Below are 19630 nucleotides of genomic sequence, written 5' to 3' on the forward strand. Positions count from 1 at the left end.
ATACTTTATATAAATGGAATCATATAATATTTGTCTTTTAGTGTCTGGCTTATTTTACTTAGCATAATGTCTTCGACATTTATCCATGCTGTAGCATGTACATATCAGAATATTATTCATTTTTAAGGCAACATGGATTGACCTGGTAGTAGTGTCAGACTTTATCCCTGAAGGGGGTTTCTAAGTTGCTGTTCTAGCAATAAGAGGAAGACTGATTAACATCTGCATGTCAACAGTCTTGGGGATGTTCAGAGCAATTGGAAGAAGAGATACAAAGGAAAAGATTGACTTCTTATGGATCAAAGACCTGGAGTCTTTGAGAATCAAAATAGATTGAATTAATGAAAATGTGACTACAATTATATTCACAATCTTGTGAAATGGGATTCACAGCTTAACAATTAAATAGAAAATTCTCATCCATTTTGTCTGTGAATTAAGGAAAGAAAATTATTATTTTATTAGAGGAATACTTAAAATTGTATTTTGAGAATTATTGCTCTATCTAGCTGCTCAAATTGTCCAATTTCCCTCTATTTTGATTGACATTTGTGAGTGGATCAGGTTACACGATGGATCAGAATTTCCCAGCATTCTTTGGGTTCTGGGGACATGTCATTTTGCTGATGGCTGCTTTGACATTCTTATTCCTCAGCATGTAGATGAGAGGGTTGAGGACAGGAGTGAGAATAGCATATACCACATTGCCCATGACATAAAAATCCAGGGGCAGGTCAGCCCTATAGGCCACGTAGGATATGACAATGGATGAGTAGTAGGTGCCAACCACCAGAAGGTGGGAGCTGCAGGTGGAGAAGGCTTTTGAGCGTCCTTCTCGGGAGCTGATGTGAAGCACTGAGGCCAGGATGCGGGCATAGGAGAGAAGCACCAGGAGAAGGGGCAGGAAGGATACCACCATGGCGATGCAGAAGCCCATGAAGGTCTGGGATGTGGTATCAGAGCAGGAGGCCTGGACCACAGCCAGGTGGTCGCAGAAGCAGTGGTAGATGTGAGCAATATTGTCAAAAGCCATGTGGGATGTCTGTACCACTGCTGGGATGGGTAGGAAAAGGGCGGTGAGCCAGGCAGCATTGGTCTGTGGGGTCATGAGGACGGGGTAGTGCAGTGGGCGGCAGATAGCCACATAGCGGTCATAGGCCATGACCACCAGGATGAAGGCTTCAGAGCAAGAGAAACTGTAAAAGAGATACATCTGCAGGAAACAGGCAGGAAAGCTGAGGAAATGGTCCCCAAGTAAGAGTAGTGACAGCATCTTGGGGACAGTAGAAGTGGTGAGAAGGATGTCCAAGGCAGAGAGGTTGATCAGGAAGAAGTACATGGGCTTGTGGAGGCTGGGCTCTGCGACCACGGCCACCAGGATTAGGGTGTTACCTGCAAGGATGAGCAGATAAACGAGGAGAAAGACAAAGAAGATAGGCAGAAAGAGAGATTTTGGCAGAGAGGGGATGCCCATCAGGTAGAAGATGATTGAGGACTCCTCTGATCCACAGGCTATAGTCTGCATAGTGGATTAAACTGGATGCCAGGAGGTGGGAAGTAAAAACAGCAGAACCAGACACGTCTGGAAACCAGAATAATCAGTGATTCTGGAATGAGAATTAAATAATGATCACTGTATAGTTGAGGTAACCACAATGACTTTTAAAGAAAGATGACAGGCCCTGTTTTCATCCCATTTCAGAATCCCCTCTTTCCTTTTTTAATCAAGTATGGAAAAAGTACCTATGATATGCAAAAGCAGGTGTTATATGCTGGTATGTAGTAGACAGTTAACAAGTCAGAGAAGATCTCCAATCTCATGGCCCTGAAAGTCTAGTCGTTAGAGAAAGACATTAAGCAATAAATTGCATAATTATTTAATTGCAGTTGTGTTGTGTTATGGAAGAACTTGGCCGGCCCTCTTTTCCATGTCACCTTTGATACTTTGAGGGATGTCAGATCTCTTAAACCAGGCCTCTCAACTCTTTTCTCTTTTGGCATTGGCTTTAATTTTTTTAAAAAGTGACATCTTTGTCACAATGTTGCTAGGGAAAGTTGATTTCTCCAAATTTTACAATAACATGTTGTCTTCCCACCATAATTATTAACCAGGGAATGGCTCCTCCCTCTCTTGTTGGCGTGGTGCTGTGGTTTCGCCTGTCTCCATCTAAGTTGAGTACTCTGTATCCTATCCTGTCTTTGGGCGTAGGGCTCATTGTCAAGTTACAGTAAAGGGAGTGACGCTGAAAATGCTTTTGGTGGGAAAAGTCCCTCCTGATTGGAGTCTGAACTGATAATGGATTGTCCCACAGTTGGGTAGCAATAGAGAATCCAAGAATATGTCTGTGTCACTCCATTGAACTCGCCTCCCTACTAGCTGCTGCCACTCAGCAGGTGTGCTTGTCTAACTGTTGGGTGCCCACTACTGAGCAAGCTTCTCTAGTCCCTGGTCAGAAGTTATCATGTGAATTGGGAAGGCTAGGGAGGTGTGGTTGATAGACGGGAACTAGAGATCTGCTTGCAGTCACTGCTCAAAGCCAAAGCACTCTTCCCAGAGAAATAAGAAGAGAGCGTTTGCAACCCACAGACCTGGGGGATTTGAGCTAAGGAAAGTATTGATTCAACTTCCACTTTAGACCTGTCCCTCAGACCAAGCCACCCCCCCCCCCAGCTACCCACCAGCTAGTTCATATTGATATTGGTATGACTGCATCGTTGGTCCTAATGATTTAATGAACGGTGTTCCTCTGATTTTCCTAGAATCACCTCTGATTTCTTTCTTTTCACACAATTCTTTTTTTTTTTTTTAATGAGAGGGGGGGAGGTAGTGATACAGACTCCCACATGTACCCTGACCAGGAACCATCTAGTAACCCCATTTGGGACCAATGCTCAAACCGATGAAGCCACTGGGTGCAGGTGGAAAAGAGGGAGAGAAGAAAGGGAGAAAAGCAGATGGTCACTTCTCCTGTGTGCCCTGACCAGGGGATTGAACCTGAGACTTTTACACACTGGGCTGATGCTCTATCCACTGATCCAACCAGCCAGGACCCACAACAACTCATGCATAAAACCACCAATGTAAAAACTGGAAAACAAATTAAAAAAAATTTTTTTCAAGACCAACCCATTTTCCCCTGAAGTCCAGAGACGGCGCAGGGACTTTCCCAGGTGCCACAGGCACTGGTTGCAGAGTCACCACCTGGACTCAGGTCTTTGGTTCTCAGGACAGGACTCTCATCTATGCCGTGTTTCCTGGAGAATCCAGAAGTTCAGGTTCACAGGTGAGAAAATGGTAGGACCAAGGCTTTCTATTTCCCTTCCTGTTTTTCTTTTTTAATTGATGACATGAGACAAATTTTTATTTCAGATTTAATCTGAGTCTGTATATGGCAAGTACTAAATTGAGGGTTGGTACTTGGCAATGCAAATCCACTTGAAATAATGATTCAGAAGTCAGCCCCCAGGACCTAGCAAAAGAGTAAACCTGCTTTGTCCCAAATGGAGAGGGTTATCCCTTAGTTAATCAAACCCTATCCAACACGTCAGTCACCAGGCTTTACTCACACCCAAAGGGATGCAAAGTGCACTGCCCTGGACCTTTGTGCTCTCAGAGAGGCAGTCACGGCTGATGGCCCCAGGCGAACGCAGAAACAGGACCAAAGCCAGAGGGGTCCTCAGGGGCCATCAACCTAGCTGCCCCTCTCCTGCCTCCTCTGTCCCACTGCTTTGCAGATGGAGGTAGGGATGCTGAGACCCGGGTGGAGAGCTGACACGTGCTTTTCACTGCCAGGCGGTGCTGGACTGTCCAACAGACAGACTGGCATGTGTGGGTCACCACAAGGCAGGGGGCACCAGCAATACTCCCTGAAAGAATTTCACGTTTGATATTTCAAAACACTATTCTTCTTTTATTTTTAATAACATCCTTCACTTGAGTGACGCAGCCCTGTGCTTAGGGCTGAAAGGGTGCATTTCTCAGGGCTCAAAGCCTGCATGCACCAGCAGATTCTCCCTGTCAGGACTGTCTGTGAGCCAGGTCCAGTGCTGGTGGGCACAGAGGAGAACACATAGCCAATCGCCAGGATGAACGCCTTACATACTTTACGTACATCATCGCTTCTCATCCAGCCCTGTCAGGAAGTGGTTATGCCCCTTCAGCAAATGAGAAACTGGGGATCAGAGAAGGACAGGCTGGTGAGAAGTTGGCAGCTGAGAATCCTGGATCCTGGTCCAGTTCTGCCGCTTGCTGCTGGGACGTTGGGCCCCTGAACCTTTGTTTCTCTCATCTGTTCGGTGAGCTTAGAGGAAAAGCCCACCTAGTGAGCACCTGCTGCCAGCTGGGTTCCTTACATTCAGTATGTCACATGGATCTTAGTGGTTAAGTGTGTGGGATGTGAGTCTCAGAGGACTGGATTGTAATCCCACCTCATACCTTCAACTGTGTGACATGGAGTATGTTCCCCTCTCTGAACACTTTTCCCTCATTATGACCTCCTGGGCTTGCTGGGAATCTTTACTGAGACAATGCTGGGCAAAACTTGCACAAGAACCTGGAACATGCAAGAGTGCAAAGTTTGCTAGTGTTTCTAATGGTTACACTGTCATCAGTCTTGCTTTCCTGTGGGAAGCCCTTGGCCAAGGTGGCTTGAATACCCAGACCTGCTAGGATACGTGGTCTCAGGTCTCACAGCCCATGTTTGCACAGCCAGCTTGGATCCTGGTTGCCTGCCTCTTGTGCACATCAGTAAATCTTCTTCATCCCTGGTTTATAGGCTCTGGCCTCCCTGCCCTTGTCTCCCCACCCCAGCTTTCTCTGCCTGTCTCTCGGCACTCTATCCCTAGCCCTTCTCACCTATTAAACCTGGTCCACACTGTGTTTCTTGTGGTGTCTCCGTGCAAGGTCTTGTTGAAGGTTGCTATGGCCTATTAAACTCTCAGCACCTCCTTTCAGGGAGATCTCCTGGGTTACTTCCTCAAGGTGGTGCTCCATGGGGCACAGCATCCATCATTCCTCGGGGATCAACTCCCTGGCACCTCCTAGAGCATGTGGGAAAGGAGGAAGGATGTCCCTAGGCGCTGCTGATGAGGAGAGGATCATTAACAGCCCTCAAGGGCTCAGCACTTTACTCCAGTGCTATGGCCTTCATTCTCATTATGAATCTGACTGATATACCTGGGATGGATCACCTTGTCTACCTGACTTTGCTTCTTCTTGATGATTTTGGAGAGCTTTTCTGCCATGAATGCTCTTTGGTAAATAGTTACATGGGACACAAATATCTTCATAATTTGTACCCATTCTGAGAGATCAAGCACCTTAACTCTTCTCCAGATTTTCTCTCTACCAGTCCAGTTTCCTTCCTATTACAGAAAAAACCATCAAGTGTTGCCCATAAACTTGTATAGATTCATATCTCTTTTCATTTCATCTTCTAAACCTATCAGACAAAAAGCCAGACAGACGCATTGCCCAAGATTTTTCCCACTGCCCACTGACGGGATTTACCTTCTTTATTTAAAATTTTAATTTTTTGATTGATTTTAGAGAGAGAGGGAAGGAGAAAGGGAGAGAGAGAGAGATGAGAACATTGATCTGTTCTTGTATGTGCCTCATCCAGGGATTGAACTGATGACCTTTGTGTATGGAGGCAATGCTCTAACAAACGGAGCTATCCAGCCTGAGCAAGGCAAGATTTACCTTCTTTTTTTTTTTTTACACAGAGACAGAGAGAGAGTCAGAGAGAGGGACAGACAGATAGGAATGTAGAGAGATGAGAAGCATCCATCATCAGTTTTTCATTGCGACACCTTAGTTGTTCATTGATTGCTTTCTCATATGTGCCTTGACCGCGGGCCTTCAGAAGACCGAGCAACCCCTTGCTCGAGCCAGCGACCCTGGGTCCAAGCTGGTGAGCTTTTGCTCAAACTAGATGAGCCCGTGCTCAAGCTGGCAACCTCGGGATCTCGAACCTGGGTCCTCCGCATCCCAGTCCGATGCTCTATCCACTGCACCACCGCCTGGTCAGGCAAGATTTACCTTCTTGTTGATTATTCAGGGCTCTCCTGAACAGGGCTGTAATGAGCAGCAGTCTACTTTTGCGTGGTCTCAGTATGTTTTGAAAAACTACTTGTAAATCAGGGCTGAATTTTTTTCTTCCTGGGGGGGGGGGGTTGATTATAGGACACATCCTGTAAGGCTGCATATTAGAGTCGACGGAAAGGTGTCAGTGTAGCAAGACTGTGTGTTATGGGAGTCTAAGCCAACTGCTCATGCAATTTACTTGTGCCTTTAGGATCTGCTTGACCTAATATAACATTGCAATTGATGACTGGATGTTTCTGTACATGGCCAATTTTATATTTTGTTGTTCAAATTAATAAATACATAAGGAACAGCCTAAGACCCATAGTCATTGAGAATTCCCTGGTTAGGCATTCAGTCTGCACCAGGATCATAAACTATTTCTCAGAAGGATAACAGTTGTCTACAGAAAAATATATGGTCTGACCAGGAGGTAGTGCAATGGATAGAGTGTCAGACTGGGATGCAGATGACCCAGGTTTGAAATGCCAAGGTCACCAGCTTCAGTCCGGGCTCATCTGCTTTGAGCAAGGCTCACCAGCTTGAGCCCAAGGTCACTGGCTTGAGCAAGGGGTCACTTGGTCTGCTGAAGGCCCATGGTCAAGGCACATATGAAAAAGCAATCAATGAACAACTAAGGTGCCACAACAAAGAATTGATGCTTCTCACCTTTCTCCCTTCCTGTCCGTCTGTCCCTATCTGTCCCTCTCTCTGTCTCAAAAAAGAAAAAAAGTATGGGTTCATGCTAAAATTCTAGGACCAGTGCTGTGATTCTCCTATTCTAGTGTATGTTACCTCAAAAATTCAGATAGGACTTTAAAGTTTTGGCTATGACAGAATAGCTTGTTTGAACTAACCTTCTTGCTGAAAACAACTACAAAAGCTGGACAAAATATAAAAAAATTGTTTGGCCTGACCAGGCAGTGGCGCAGTGGATAGCATGTTGGCTTGGGATGCTGAGAACCTAGATTTGAAACCCTGAGGTCACCAGCTTGAGTGCAGGCTCACCAGCTTCAGCATGGGGTCGCCAGCTTGAGCATAGCATTATAGACATGACCCTATGGTCACTGGCTTGAGCTCAAGGTTTCTGGCTTGAGGAAGGGGTCACTGGCTTGGCTGGAGCCCCCTGGTCAAGGCACATATGAGAAAGCAATCAATGAACTAAGATGCCGCAACTACAAATTGATGCTTCTTATCTCTCTCCCATCCTGTCTGTCTGTCTGTCTCTGTCTATCCCTCTTTGTCTCTCACTAAAAAGTAAGTAAGTAAATAAGTAAATAAATAAAACAATTGTTTGAAGGCTTCAGAGAGCAACCAATGGCAGGTCCTGAAGAGCTGCAGTCTTTGGGAGAAGAAAGGCTTGAGAGGGGAGTTCCACATGACTCCAGCTTCTTACCTGAGGGCATTTCCCAATTTTCAGGACTGGGAAACAAAGCTGAATTAGAAAAGAGAAGGCTTCCTATGCTGAGGAGATCTAGTGTTGAAATGTGGGTAACCAAAGGCATGGACACTGAGGAGCAAAATCCTGGAGAGAAGGATACTGCAGAGCAAGAATATCACTCTGTGTACAAATTCCCTCCAGGTCTTGACCATCTTCTATGTTGTACATGGATAGGGAAAAACTTGGAGAATCTAGAAGAACACAATAGCCAGGAGGCTGCAGAGCTGCAGAAAGATGTGAGTAGCCACATGATTTTGGAGAGTCAGAAGGTAGAATCCATGTCCTGTCTCAATAGATGGACCTCAATATGTCCCCCAGGACTTCAGTTGAGACCCTGAAAATACCAGGCTGTAGGAGTAGTGGCTAAACTTTAAATATAAGGACCAAATTAGAGTAGATGAGGCATAGCACAGTCTACAACCAAGCCACAGCAAGGATAGGCCATTGGTATTCAGTTTGCTAGAAGAATATAACCCTTTTTTGGAGGATGATAAATCATTTAGACCTGTAAAATTTTGTCATCTTCAATGTCCAGTACCCAATCAAAAAGTGTGAGGCATGGTTAAAAAGCTCGATAAGACCAAATGAGAAAAAAACAGAGTAGAAACAGAGACCCAGATGATTCAGATATCACGATTAGCAATAGTCTCCCTCCTCCAAACAAAGAAAAAGACAAAATATAAGAAATGAGGGCCTGACCAGGCGGTGGCGCAGTGGATAGAGTGTCGGACTGGGATGCGGAGGACCCACGTTTGAGACCCCGAGGTCGCCAGCTTGAGTGCGGGATCATCTGGCTTGATCAAAAAAGTTCACTAGCTTGGACCCAAGGTCGCTGGCTCGAGAAGGGGTTACTCAGTCTACTGAAGACCCGCAGTAAAGGCACATATGAGAAAGCAATCAATGAACAACTAAGGTGTCGCAACGAAAAACTGATGATTGATGTTTCTCATCTCTCTTTGTTCCTGTCTATCTGTCCCTATCTATCCCTCTCTCTGACTCTCTCTCTGTCCCTGTAAAAAAAAAAAAAAAAGAAATGAGGGATTACAAGAGAGATTTGGAATCTATAAAAAGGAATAAACGAACATTTCAGAACTGAAAAATATAGTATGTGAACATAAAAACGTTTTGGTTAGCTATAAATAGGAAAGGATAAGAAAAGGAAGGCAGGGTAATAGAAAATAACCAAAGTGAATCATAGAGGAAAAAATAAAGAGAAAAATAAAAAGAACACAAATGATTGCGGTACCTGTTCAATAGATCTAACATGCATGCAAAAGTCCCAGAAGTAGAAGAGAAAAACAATAATGCAGAAACAATTTAAACTGAGATAATGTTGAGAAATCTTCAAAACTGGCAGCAAATCAGCCTACAGATTTAAGCTCAGCAAATCCCAAGCCAAAACACAAAAACTCACAAAGGAACTGCATTGCATCATAGTCAAACTTTTGAAAACCAGTTAAAGGGAAAAACTAAAAAAGTAGCCAGAGAAAGTAAAAGTTTTCTTTTAATGTAGCAACAATAGGACTGAGAGCTGTCTTTTCAATAGAAACTATGGAAACTGACAGACTATGGATGACATTTTAACAGCGCTAAAAGAAAAAATCTCCTAGCCTAGAATTTGATACTCACCAAAATATCCTATAAAAATAGAGTTCATATTAAAGTATCTCAGCAAAAATGGGATATAGAGAAGAACATCCTCAGGTTGATAAAGGGTATCTATGAAAAACCCACAGCTAACATATTTAATGGTATGAAACTGAATGCCTTCTACTGTAAGATCAGGAAATAGACGGCCTATCTGCTCTCAGCACTTTTATTCAATATTGTGCTGAATGTTTGAGCCAGTGCAAAAAGGCAAAAAAAAAAAAAAAAAAAAAAAAGAAAAAGAAAGATAAGGCGTAAATTTTGGAAAGGAATAAATAAAAGTTGTTATATATAAATGACTGATCATATATGTTAAAAACCCTAAGGAACCTAAAATAGCTAATAGAATTAATAAGTGAGTTTAGCAAGAAAATATATAAAATCACTATTCAAAATACCTATTTTATTTTTGTATACAAAATATAAACAATTGGAAATTAAAAATATATAAATGTCATTTGTAATGGTACCACAAATATAAAATAATTGGTGATAAATTTAATAAAATAGGCCCTGGCCGGTTGGCTCAGTGGTAGAGCGTCGGCCTGGCGTGCAGGAGTCCCGGGTTTGAATCCCGGCCAGGGCACATAGGAGAGGCTCCCATCTGCTTCTCCACCCCTCCTCCTCTCCTTCCTCTCTGTCTCTCTCTTCCCCTCCCGCAGCCGAGGCTCCATTGGAGCAAAGATGGCCCGGGCACTGGGGATGGCTCCTTGGCCTCTGCCCCAGGCGCTAGAGTGGCTCTGGTCACGACAGAGTGATGCCCCGGAGGGGCAGAGCATGGCCCCCTGGTGGGCGTGCCGGGTGGATCCCAGTCGGGCGCATGCGGGAGTCTGTCTGACTGCCTCCCCGTTTCCAGCTTCAGAAAAAAAAATACAAAAAAAATTTAATAAAATATATGCAAGACTATAAAACAGTGCTGAAAAAAATTAAAGGAGAATTAAATAAATGGAGAGATAAACCATAATTGTGGACTGAAAGTGTCAACATTGTTGAGAGGTCCAGTATGTCCAAATTACTCTATGGAATCAATGCAATCCTTATCAAATACAAGCAGACACCTTTCTAGACATTGCAGAGTCGATTCTAAATTTATATGGAAATGAAAGGACCTGGGATAGCCAGAACAATTTTGAAAAAGAAAAAGAAATTAGGCGAACATATGTTATATGATTTTCAAGATTCCATATAGAAAAAAGTAAAAATCCTTAGCTCAGACCATGTGAAAATATTAATTCAAAATGTAATGTAAACCTAAATGTTAAAAACTAAAACTATTAAACTTTTAAAAGAAAACACAGAAGATAAATCTTGAAAGCTTGAGGTAGACAAAGATTTCTTAAATAAGACCCTCAAAGCAAACTATGTAAGAGGAAAAAAAGGTGCTGCGTTTCTCCATGTATAAGACGCACCATAATTTTGGGGCCTGAAATTTGGAAAAAAAAATTACATAAAGTTATTGAACTCAAGTTTTATTCATCATAAAATTCATACCATTCCTCAACAAGCATGAAAAAGTGGGAAATGCAAGTAAAAAATCTACAATCACTATATAAGATGCACCTAGTTTTTAGACCCCAAATTTTTCAAAAAAGGGTTTATCTTATACATGAGAAAATACAGCAATTAGGTTTTATCAAAATTAAGAACTTCTACTCTTCAAATAACATCATTAAGAAAATGTAAAAACTGGGAGAAAATAGTATTTATACATATACATATATATATATATATATATATATACTTGTTTTAAAATATATGAAGAACTCATACAACTCATTAATTTTAAAAAACCCTTGTTTAAAAAAAATAGGCAAAATTTGATCAGACACTATGAAAACAAGGTATATGAATGGTCAATGAGTGCATAAAAAGATGGCCAACATTAGTTATCATGGAAATATGAAGAAACCATAATGATCTATGACTACACACTCATTAGAATAGATAGAATTAAAAAGACTGATCATGCAAAATGATGGTGAATATGTGAAGCAACTAGAATGATAATATGGTGATTGTGGAAATATAATGTTTTGAAAGCAGTGGCAGTTACTTTAAAATAAAAGAAACCTACTATATGACCCAGAAGTTTCATTCTTTGTTATTTTCCAACAGAAATTAAAGCTTATCTCCACACATATGCATAAAATTGTTCTTGTAAACTTTATTTATAATAGCCTCAAACTGGAAAAAACCCAAATGTCTATCAACCAGTGGATGAATATGTATATCCATACAATAAAATAATTCCTGTAATAAGAAACATGAAGTATTGATACATGCAATGAGATGAGTGACTTTTAAAATCAAAATGATCATTGCCTGACCCTGTGGTGGCCCCGTGGATAAAGCGTCAACCTGGAACACTGAGGTCGCTGGTTCAAAATCCTGAGCTTGCCTGGTCAAGGCACATATGGGAGTTGATGCTTTCTGCTCCTCCCCTGCTTCTCTCTCTCTCTCTTCTCTCTAAAATGAATAAACAAAATTGGAAAAAAACCATAATGAACAGAATCCAGACACAAACAATTATATACTGTGATTCCAATGATATGAAACTCATTTTTAATTGGGTTTAAAAATTTTTAAAAATTAGTTAATATTCAATATTAGTTTGTATTAGTTTCAAGTGTATAGCAGAGTGGTTAGACAAATACATACTTTATAAAGAGCTCTTCTGATATTTCCAGTACCCAGCTGGCACCACACATAGTTATTACAGTATTATTGACCAAATTTCCTATGCTGTACTTTGTTCACCCATGACTCTTTTGTAACTAACAATCTGTACTTCTCAATCCCTTCACCTTTTTCTTCTAGTCCCTCGACCTCCCTTTCCCCTGGCAACCATTATTCCGCTCTCTGTATCTAGAATTCTGTTTCTGTTTTGTTTATTCATTTATTTTATTCTTTAGATTCCACATATAAGTGAAATTACATGGTATTTGTTATTCTCTGACTGACGTAGCACAATACCCTTTAGGTCCATCCATTTTACTATTGTAAATAGTAAGATTTCCTTCTTTTTATGGCCTAGTAATATTCCACTGTGTAAATGTACCACAGCTTTTCTTATCCACTCATCTACTGATAGACACTTGGGTTACTTCCATGTCTTAGCTATTGTAAACAATGCTACAGTGCAGTGAACATAAGAAGCATATACTCTTTCAATTGAGTGTTTTGGTTTCTTTTTATATATATCCCATTAATGGAATCATTGGGTCATAAGGAAGTTCCATTTTTTATTTTTTTTATTTTTATTTTTTTTGTATTTTTCTGAAGCTGGAAACGGGGAGAGACAGACAGACTCCCGCATGCGCACAACCGGGATCCACCCGGCACGCCCACCAGGGGCAAGGCTCTGCCCACCAGGGGGCGATGCTCTGCCCCGACCAGAGCCACTCTAGCGCCTGGGGCAGAGGCCAAGGAGCCATCCCCAGCGCCCGGGCCATCTTTGCTCCAATGGAGCCTAGGCTGCGGGAGGGGAAGAGAGAGACAGAGAGGAAGGAGAGGGGGAGGGGTGGAGAAGCAGATGGGCGCTTCTCCTGTGTGCCCTGGCCGGGAATCGAACCCAGGACTCCTGCACGCCAGGCCGACGCTCTACCACTGAGCCAACCGGCCAGGGCCCATTTTTTATTTTTTGAGGATCCTCTATGGTGTTTTCCATAGTGGCTGCACCAGTCAGCATTTCCACATCAGTGCAGAAGTTCCCATTATCATTCTCTCACCAACACTTGTTTGTTTATTTATTGACTATAGTAATTCTGACAGGTGTGAGGTAATACCTCATTGTGGTTTTAATTGGCATTTCTCTGATAATTAGGGACATAGAGCATCTTTTCATGTCTATTGGTCATCTGTGTGTCCTCTTTGAAGAAGTGTCTGTTCAGGTCCTCTGCCCATTTTTTTTTTTTTTTTTTCTGAAGCTGGAAACGGGGAGAGACAGTCAGACAGACTCCCGCATGCGCCCGACCGGGATCCACCCCGCACGCCCACCAGGGGTGACGCTCTGCCCACCAGGGGGCGATGCTCTGCCCCTCCGGGGCATCGCTCTGCTGCGACCAGAGCCACTCTAGCGCCTGAGACAGAGGCCAAGGAGCCATCCCCAGCGCCCGGGCCATCTTTGCTCCAATGGAGCCTTGGCTGCGGGAGGGGAAGAGAGAGGCAGAGAGGAAGGAGGAGGGTGGTGGAGGAGCAAATGGGTGCTTCTCCTATGTGCCCTGGCCGGGAATCGAACCCGAGTCCCCCACACGCCAGGCTGACGCTCTACCGCTGAGCCAACCGGCCAGGGCCGTAATGTCCTTTTTTGTCTCTTATTATGGACTTTGTATTAAAGTCTCTTTTATCTGATTTAAGTATGCCACCCAAGCTTTTTTTTTTTTTTAAGTGAGAGTAGGGAAGATAGTGAGACAGACTCCCACATGGGCCCTGAACAGGATCTACCAAGTAACTCCTGTCCGTTGCTAATGCTCTGCCCATCTGGGGCGGCTCACAACTGAGCTACTGAAGCTTTTCTTTCTCATTTACATCTGCATGAAATATTTTATTTAATTTTTTTAATTTATTCATTTTAGAGAGGAGAGAGAGAGAGAGAGAGAGAGAGAGAGAGAGAGAGAGAAAGGGGAGAGGAGCAGGAAACTTCAACTCCCATATGTGCCTTAGACCAGGCGAGTGCAGGGTATTGAACTGGCAACCTCAGCATTCCAGGTCGATGCTTTATCCACTGTGCCACCACAGGTCAGGCTGAAATATATTTTTTCCATTCCTTTACTTTCAGTCTGTGTGTCTGTTTTTCTGAGGTGAGCCTCTTGTAGACGACGGATATGTGCATCTTGTTTTCTTATCCTTTCAGCTAACCTATGACTTTTGATTGAAACATTTAAGTTACTTACATTTAAAGTGATTATTGATAGGTATGCATTTATTGCCATTTTATTCTTTATTAGTGTGTTTCTCTCTTTTCTCTTTCTTTCTTTATTTTAAAGAAGACCTTTTAACATTTCTTGTAATACTGGTTTGGTGATAACAAACTCCTTTAACTTTATTTTTTCTGGGATGCTCTTTATTTCTCCTTCAATTTTAAATGATAGCCTTGCTGTGTAGAGTAGTCTTAGCTGTAGGTTCTTGCTTTCAACACTTTGAATATTTTGTGCCAATCCCTTCTGGCCTTAAATGTTTCAGTTGAAAAATCAGCTTACAGTCTTATTGAAGTTTCCTTGTTGTAACTAACTGTCTTTCTCTTGCTGCTTTTAAGGGTTTCTCTTTGTCTTTAATCTTTGCCATTTTAATGCTGCTATCTATTGGACTCTTTGGGTTCATGTTGTTTGGGACTCTCTGCAATTCCTGGATTTGTGTGTGTTTTTTTCCTTCACCAGGTTATGCAAGTTTTTAGTTATTATTTCTTCAAATAGGTTTCCAATCCCTTGCTCATTCTCTTCTTCTTGTACCCCTCTGATGTGGGGTACATTGTGCTTCATGTTGTCCTAAAGGTCCTTTAAAATATCATCATTTTTTAAAATTCTTTTTTCTTTTGCTGCTCAGTTTGGGTGTTTTCTGCTGCCTTGTCTTGCAAATCACTGATTTGAACCTCTGCTTCATCTAATGTACTGCTGATTCTTTCTAGTGTATTTTTTATTTCAGATGTTGCATTCTTCATTTCTGAGTGGTTTTTTTTATGGTTTTAATGATCTGTTTTATGCTGATTTCTCACTAAGTTCCTTAAGCATTTTTATAACCATTGTTTTGCACACTCTATCTAGTAGATTGTTTGCTTCCACTTCATTTAGTTCCTTTTCTGGAGATTTATCCTAGTCTTTCATTTGGGGCCTGTTTATTTTTTATCTTCCCATTTTGGCTGCCTCTCTGTGTTTGTTTCTGTGTACTAACTAGATTTGTTATGTCTCCCTGTCTTGGTAAAGTGGCCTAATGTAGTAGGTGTCTTGTGGGACCCAGTGGTACAGTTTTCCTGCTTATCTGAGCTGGTGCTCCAGGAATGTTCCTGTGTGGCTTATGTGAGCCCTCCTGCTGTAGTTGAGTGTTGATTGTGTTGCCCTATCCATGTGTGGGGTCGATCCTCAGGCTGGCTAACTTTGAGGATCAACCACAACCACAGCATATGAACTGCTGTGTGGATGCTGACCACATGAAGCAGAATTCACCTTAGCAGGGTCTGATGCTTGCCAAAATCTCTTTTTGGATGTGCTGATTTTGGAGGTAATTGGATCCTGCTCTGTTATTGTCTGAAGTCCGTCATCAGGTGTGTTAATTCCGGGGCCTCTTGGGAGGGACTCCAGTGCAGGTCAGTGTCAGAAGTTGCCAGTGACTGGTCTTGCACAACCTGTTGGGAGCCACAAAGTAGTCCACTTTTTGTGGCTACCTCTGTTGGGCTTGGGTGTATGTGGGAAGGGTCAGGTGCTCACCAAAGTCACCTTCCACCAGAACTAATCCCAAGGGCAAGCCAACAAAAGGCTCAAAGCACCTCTGTCTGCCTCTGCCTGCCAGCTGCCTATTAGCTCAGTCACTGAAAGAGCCTCTGACTGTTTGTGTGTTGAATGAGGTATGTTCTCACTAAGTCACAATGTAGGGACAAAGGATAGTCACCAGATTGATATATTGATAGACTGGAATTCAGTACCAGTTCTGAGGCTGACTCCACTTAGCAAAAGTCTCAGGGTACATCAAGGCCAGCTGCCATCCACTGGGTGTCTTCAAATAGTCATGTAGTGCAGAGTCTCAGGAAGTCATGAGAGAGAGGCTAGGAGAGCTTTTTAGGCCCAAGCAGAATAAGATTATGTTGTGTGAAGGGAGAATTTTGCATGGGTCAAGTGTGTGAGGGAAAAATAGTGCCTGTGATAGAGACACACAACTCAGTCTATCTTGGATTCTTCCTAGACCTCGTTGAGAGTCTGACCTTGCAGAGCTAGTCCACTGGGAGATGTGAAGAGTGGAGTTAATGTATCTCCAATTGGGGGAAGTTTCCAGTCAAGCTCACAGGAAGTGGGGAAGGGCCCCTGTCCAAGAGCTACACACCTCCATCTTCCTGCTTCTTTCCAGAACTCTACACCATGGGCCCAGGAAGCTGACTCCTACTGATGGTGTGAGCTTGGCAGAGAGTCAGGAGGGTAGGGCTATTGCATTGCCCCATGATAGATGCAGTATGGAAGGGATTGCTCAACCCAAGAATGATGGTGTGGGAGAAAGACACAGCTCAGGGACCCTGTCATTTTCCCCTTCAGTTCTCAGCCCAGAGTCATGCAACCTACCACTTTAGTCTGCTTGGATCTGAACCACCCTCCTTCTTCCAGGGGGCCCAGGTTGAATGACAGCAAATGAGATTTTGTATGCTGGCCCTTTAAGAGGACACTTGGATTTCACCAGACTCTTGTTTGTCTCTGGTAGACAGAATCCCTACTTATTTTCATAGCCAGATTTCATGTGACATTCTCTTCCTGGCTCTGGTGCTCTGGGCTAGGGAACCCAGTATGGTATTGAGAACCCCCTTCCTTAGGTGGAGAATCTTTGCAGCTGAGCTATCCCTTTGAATTAATAACCACTGCACATGATGAGGATCAGCCCTTTTTGCATCTCTGTCCTTCCTACCAGTTTCTATGTGGCTTCTTCTATAAATCCTTTATTATAAGACTTCTGTTCAGTTAGCCTTCAGTTGGTTTTCATGTTGATTGTTCTATATTTTAGTTATAATTCCAGTTTGGTCCTGGGAGGAGATGAGTTTATTTTCCACTTACATCTTGGATCTCCTCAAAACTCTTGAAAAAATAAATTTAATCTATAGCAATAGAAATCAGATTAGAGGTTGCCTGGCACTAAAACTAGGAAGAGAGATTGACTAGAAATGGGCAGAAGTAGATTTTGGGTTGATGGTGATAGCCTATTTGATTGTGATGCTGAGTACATGGGTATATACATTTTCTAGAATTTATAAAATTGTATATTTAAAACAGGTGCATTCTATTATTTGAATATTTTATCTCAATAAAGTTGACTTAAAAAATACATCTAGAGGGGAGAAAAGGGAGGTAAAAAAGTTAAGGGTATATTTGGTCTGGGTTATTGAGTGACTGTGGATAGAGTTAATGAGATTCTAAGGATGCAACACCCATAAATTAAGAGTATATGGTGATGAGATAACCTATTTGGCTATTGCCTATAGTCTTTGGGATTATATTCTTACCAAACAAAGATAAATCTTTGATAAGCCTGGTAGCTATTGTTAAACAAATTTCAAGGGAATAAAAAATATATTCAGAGAAATAAGAGTTGATTATTTCTTACAAAGTGCAATTAAAAATCTCCAATACTAGATTGGCCATCTGGAAGTAAATAAGAAACCATAGACCTGTCATTAAATGCTATAACAGAAGAACAGATTACCAGTCCAGAACGTTATAACAGCATTGTCAAATTGCAGCCTGATTGTACTCCCTAAATGTAGTGTGTTTATGGTCAGTGTTAATTTTGTAACTGGCAATCTGACTATTGGAATGTGGATATCTAAGAACAGTTAGAGGAGTTGAGAACACTTCACACTTTCAGCCTGTCTGAAATATATCCTATTCTTCTCTCCCACCTCTCTTATATACAATGCAATCCCAATAAATGCAATATTTTTCTTAGGGTGCCACTTCAGGAGCTATGGTTATAATGCAAAAGTGAGGGAGTAACAATGTGCAAAGAAATTTTAGGGAAGAAAGATGTCTGTTGCCACATCCCAAGAGTTTATTTCTCATCAGGATCTGCAACATTGGCCATTAAGGAAATGACAGTCTCCATCTAGTTGTTTTAGCACTATTTCTTCTTCCTCAGTAAAAATTCTTTGTACCTTTTCTGAAAACTGGTAGTTTTCTGAAAGGAATAGCTATATTAATATCAGAAAAAGCAAGTTTCAGAATAAAGGAAATTTTAGGGATAAAGAAGAACATGATATAATCATAAATTGTGGAATTATGCAAAAAGACATAACAATCCTAAATATATCTGTTCCTACCAACAGAACTTCTAAGTACATGAGACAAAAAATAAAATGAGGGAGAAATAGACAAATCTACAATTATAATTATCTCCTTCTCAGTAATTGATAGAATAATTAGATAGAACATCAGTTAGGAAAGGAGGGCTAAACAGCACCATCAAACAACTAGACATTTATAGAATACTGCACATGGCAGCAGAATATACCTTCAAGTGGACATAAAACATCCACCAAGATAGAACATATTCTGAGCCATTAAGTAAACCTCAAAAGTTTTAAAAGAGTACAAATCATATGAAATATATTCTCAGACCACAATATTAACAGACTAACAGAAAAGTGTACTCAAATTTAAACCTAACAAAATATATGCAAGATCTGTAGGATTAAAAACTATAAAACCCGATGAATAAAATAAAAAAGATTCTAATTAAATGGAAAGATATACCATGTTGATAGAGTGGAAGACTCAATATTGTTGAAATATCAATTGTCCCAAATTTGATATGTAGATTCAACTAATGTGACCAATCATCCTGTTTTAGGGAGGACAGTCCTTCTTTTGTAAGTTCCATCCTCCCTCAAAAAGTGTCCTCCTACATGTTCTCCTTTTTGATATCGGAAGACTAATCTGTGAATTTGATTGATGCAGTTGATCCATTGCATGTGATGTGACATATTTGTATCTAAATGAGTACTTCTTTCTTATAATTATTATTAAAAATTAATAGGTGTGTAAGCATAATTACAATATAAAATATTACAAATGTTTTTATTATGCATTTATCATATTGTAGAGTATACTGTTGCAATGAATAAAATGTTTCTTTTATTTACAATATTGTTTTCTTCAATTTATTTTTGTCCTCTTTTTCATTGTAAAAAAGTTGGTCACCTTAATTCAACACAATCTCAATCAAAACCCCAGCAAGTTGGTTCTAAAATTGATATCAGGAACTAGAATAGCCAAAACAATTCTAAAAGAGAATAACAAATTTGGAGGATTCACACTATCAAATTTCAACACTAACTACCAAGTTACAGCAATCAATACAGTGTGGTATTAGTGAAAGGATAGACATATATATCAGTACAACAGAATACTGAGCCCAGAAATTGATACAAATATAGTCAACTTATATTGACAAAAGTGCAAAGGCAATTTAATAAATAAAGAATAGGCTTTATAACAACTGGATATGTATATGCAAAAATAAGTGAATCTCAACTCAAACTTTACACCTGATCCAAAAATTAACTCAGAATTTTTCTTAGATTAAAATGTAAAATATAAAATTATAAAACTCCTTGAAACTTTCTGTTTTCCATTGGGAAAAATCTGCATAATATTTTCCATGAATATTTAAATGTGATATCAAACAGTGTAATCCATAAATGAAAAGTTAATGAGTTGGGCTTTACCAAAATTAAAAACTTTTGCTTTACCAAAGACACTATTAAGAGAATG

At 41.2% G+C, this 19630-nt stretch overlaps 1 protein-coding gene across 1 annotated transcript; it reads right to left on the reverse strand.

Moving 5' to 3' along the window:
• Positions 1 to 577: 577 nt before the first annotated feature.
• Positions 578 to 1525, reverse strand: LOC136388053 (olfactory receptor 2AT4-like). Its single transcript, XM_066360094.1, has one exon. The coding sequence runs from the start codon at positions 1523 to 1525 to the stop codon at positions 578 to 580; it is 948 nt and encodes a 315-aa protein (XP_066216191.1).
• Positions 1526 to 19630: the final 18105 nt, after the last annotated feature.

The sequence above is a fragment of the Saccopteryx leptura genome, chromosome 1, assembly GCF_036850995.1.
Source record: "Saccopteryx leptura isolate mSacLep1 chromosome 1, mSacLep1_pri_phased_curated, whole genome shotgun sequence".
In the NCBI taxonomy this organism is placed as follows: domain Eukaryota; kingdom Metazoa; phylum Chordata; class Mammalia; order Chiroptera; family Emballonuridae; genus Saccopteryx; species Saccopteryx leptura.

Excerpts from the sequence above, each read along its gene's own strand:
- LOC136388053 (XM_066360094.1), bottom strand. The coding sequence starts at position 1,525 with ATGCAGACTATAGCCTGTGGATCAGAGGAGTCCTCAATCATCTTCTAC.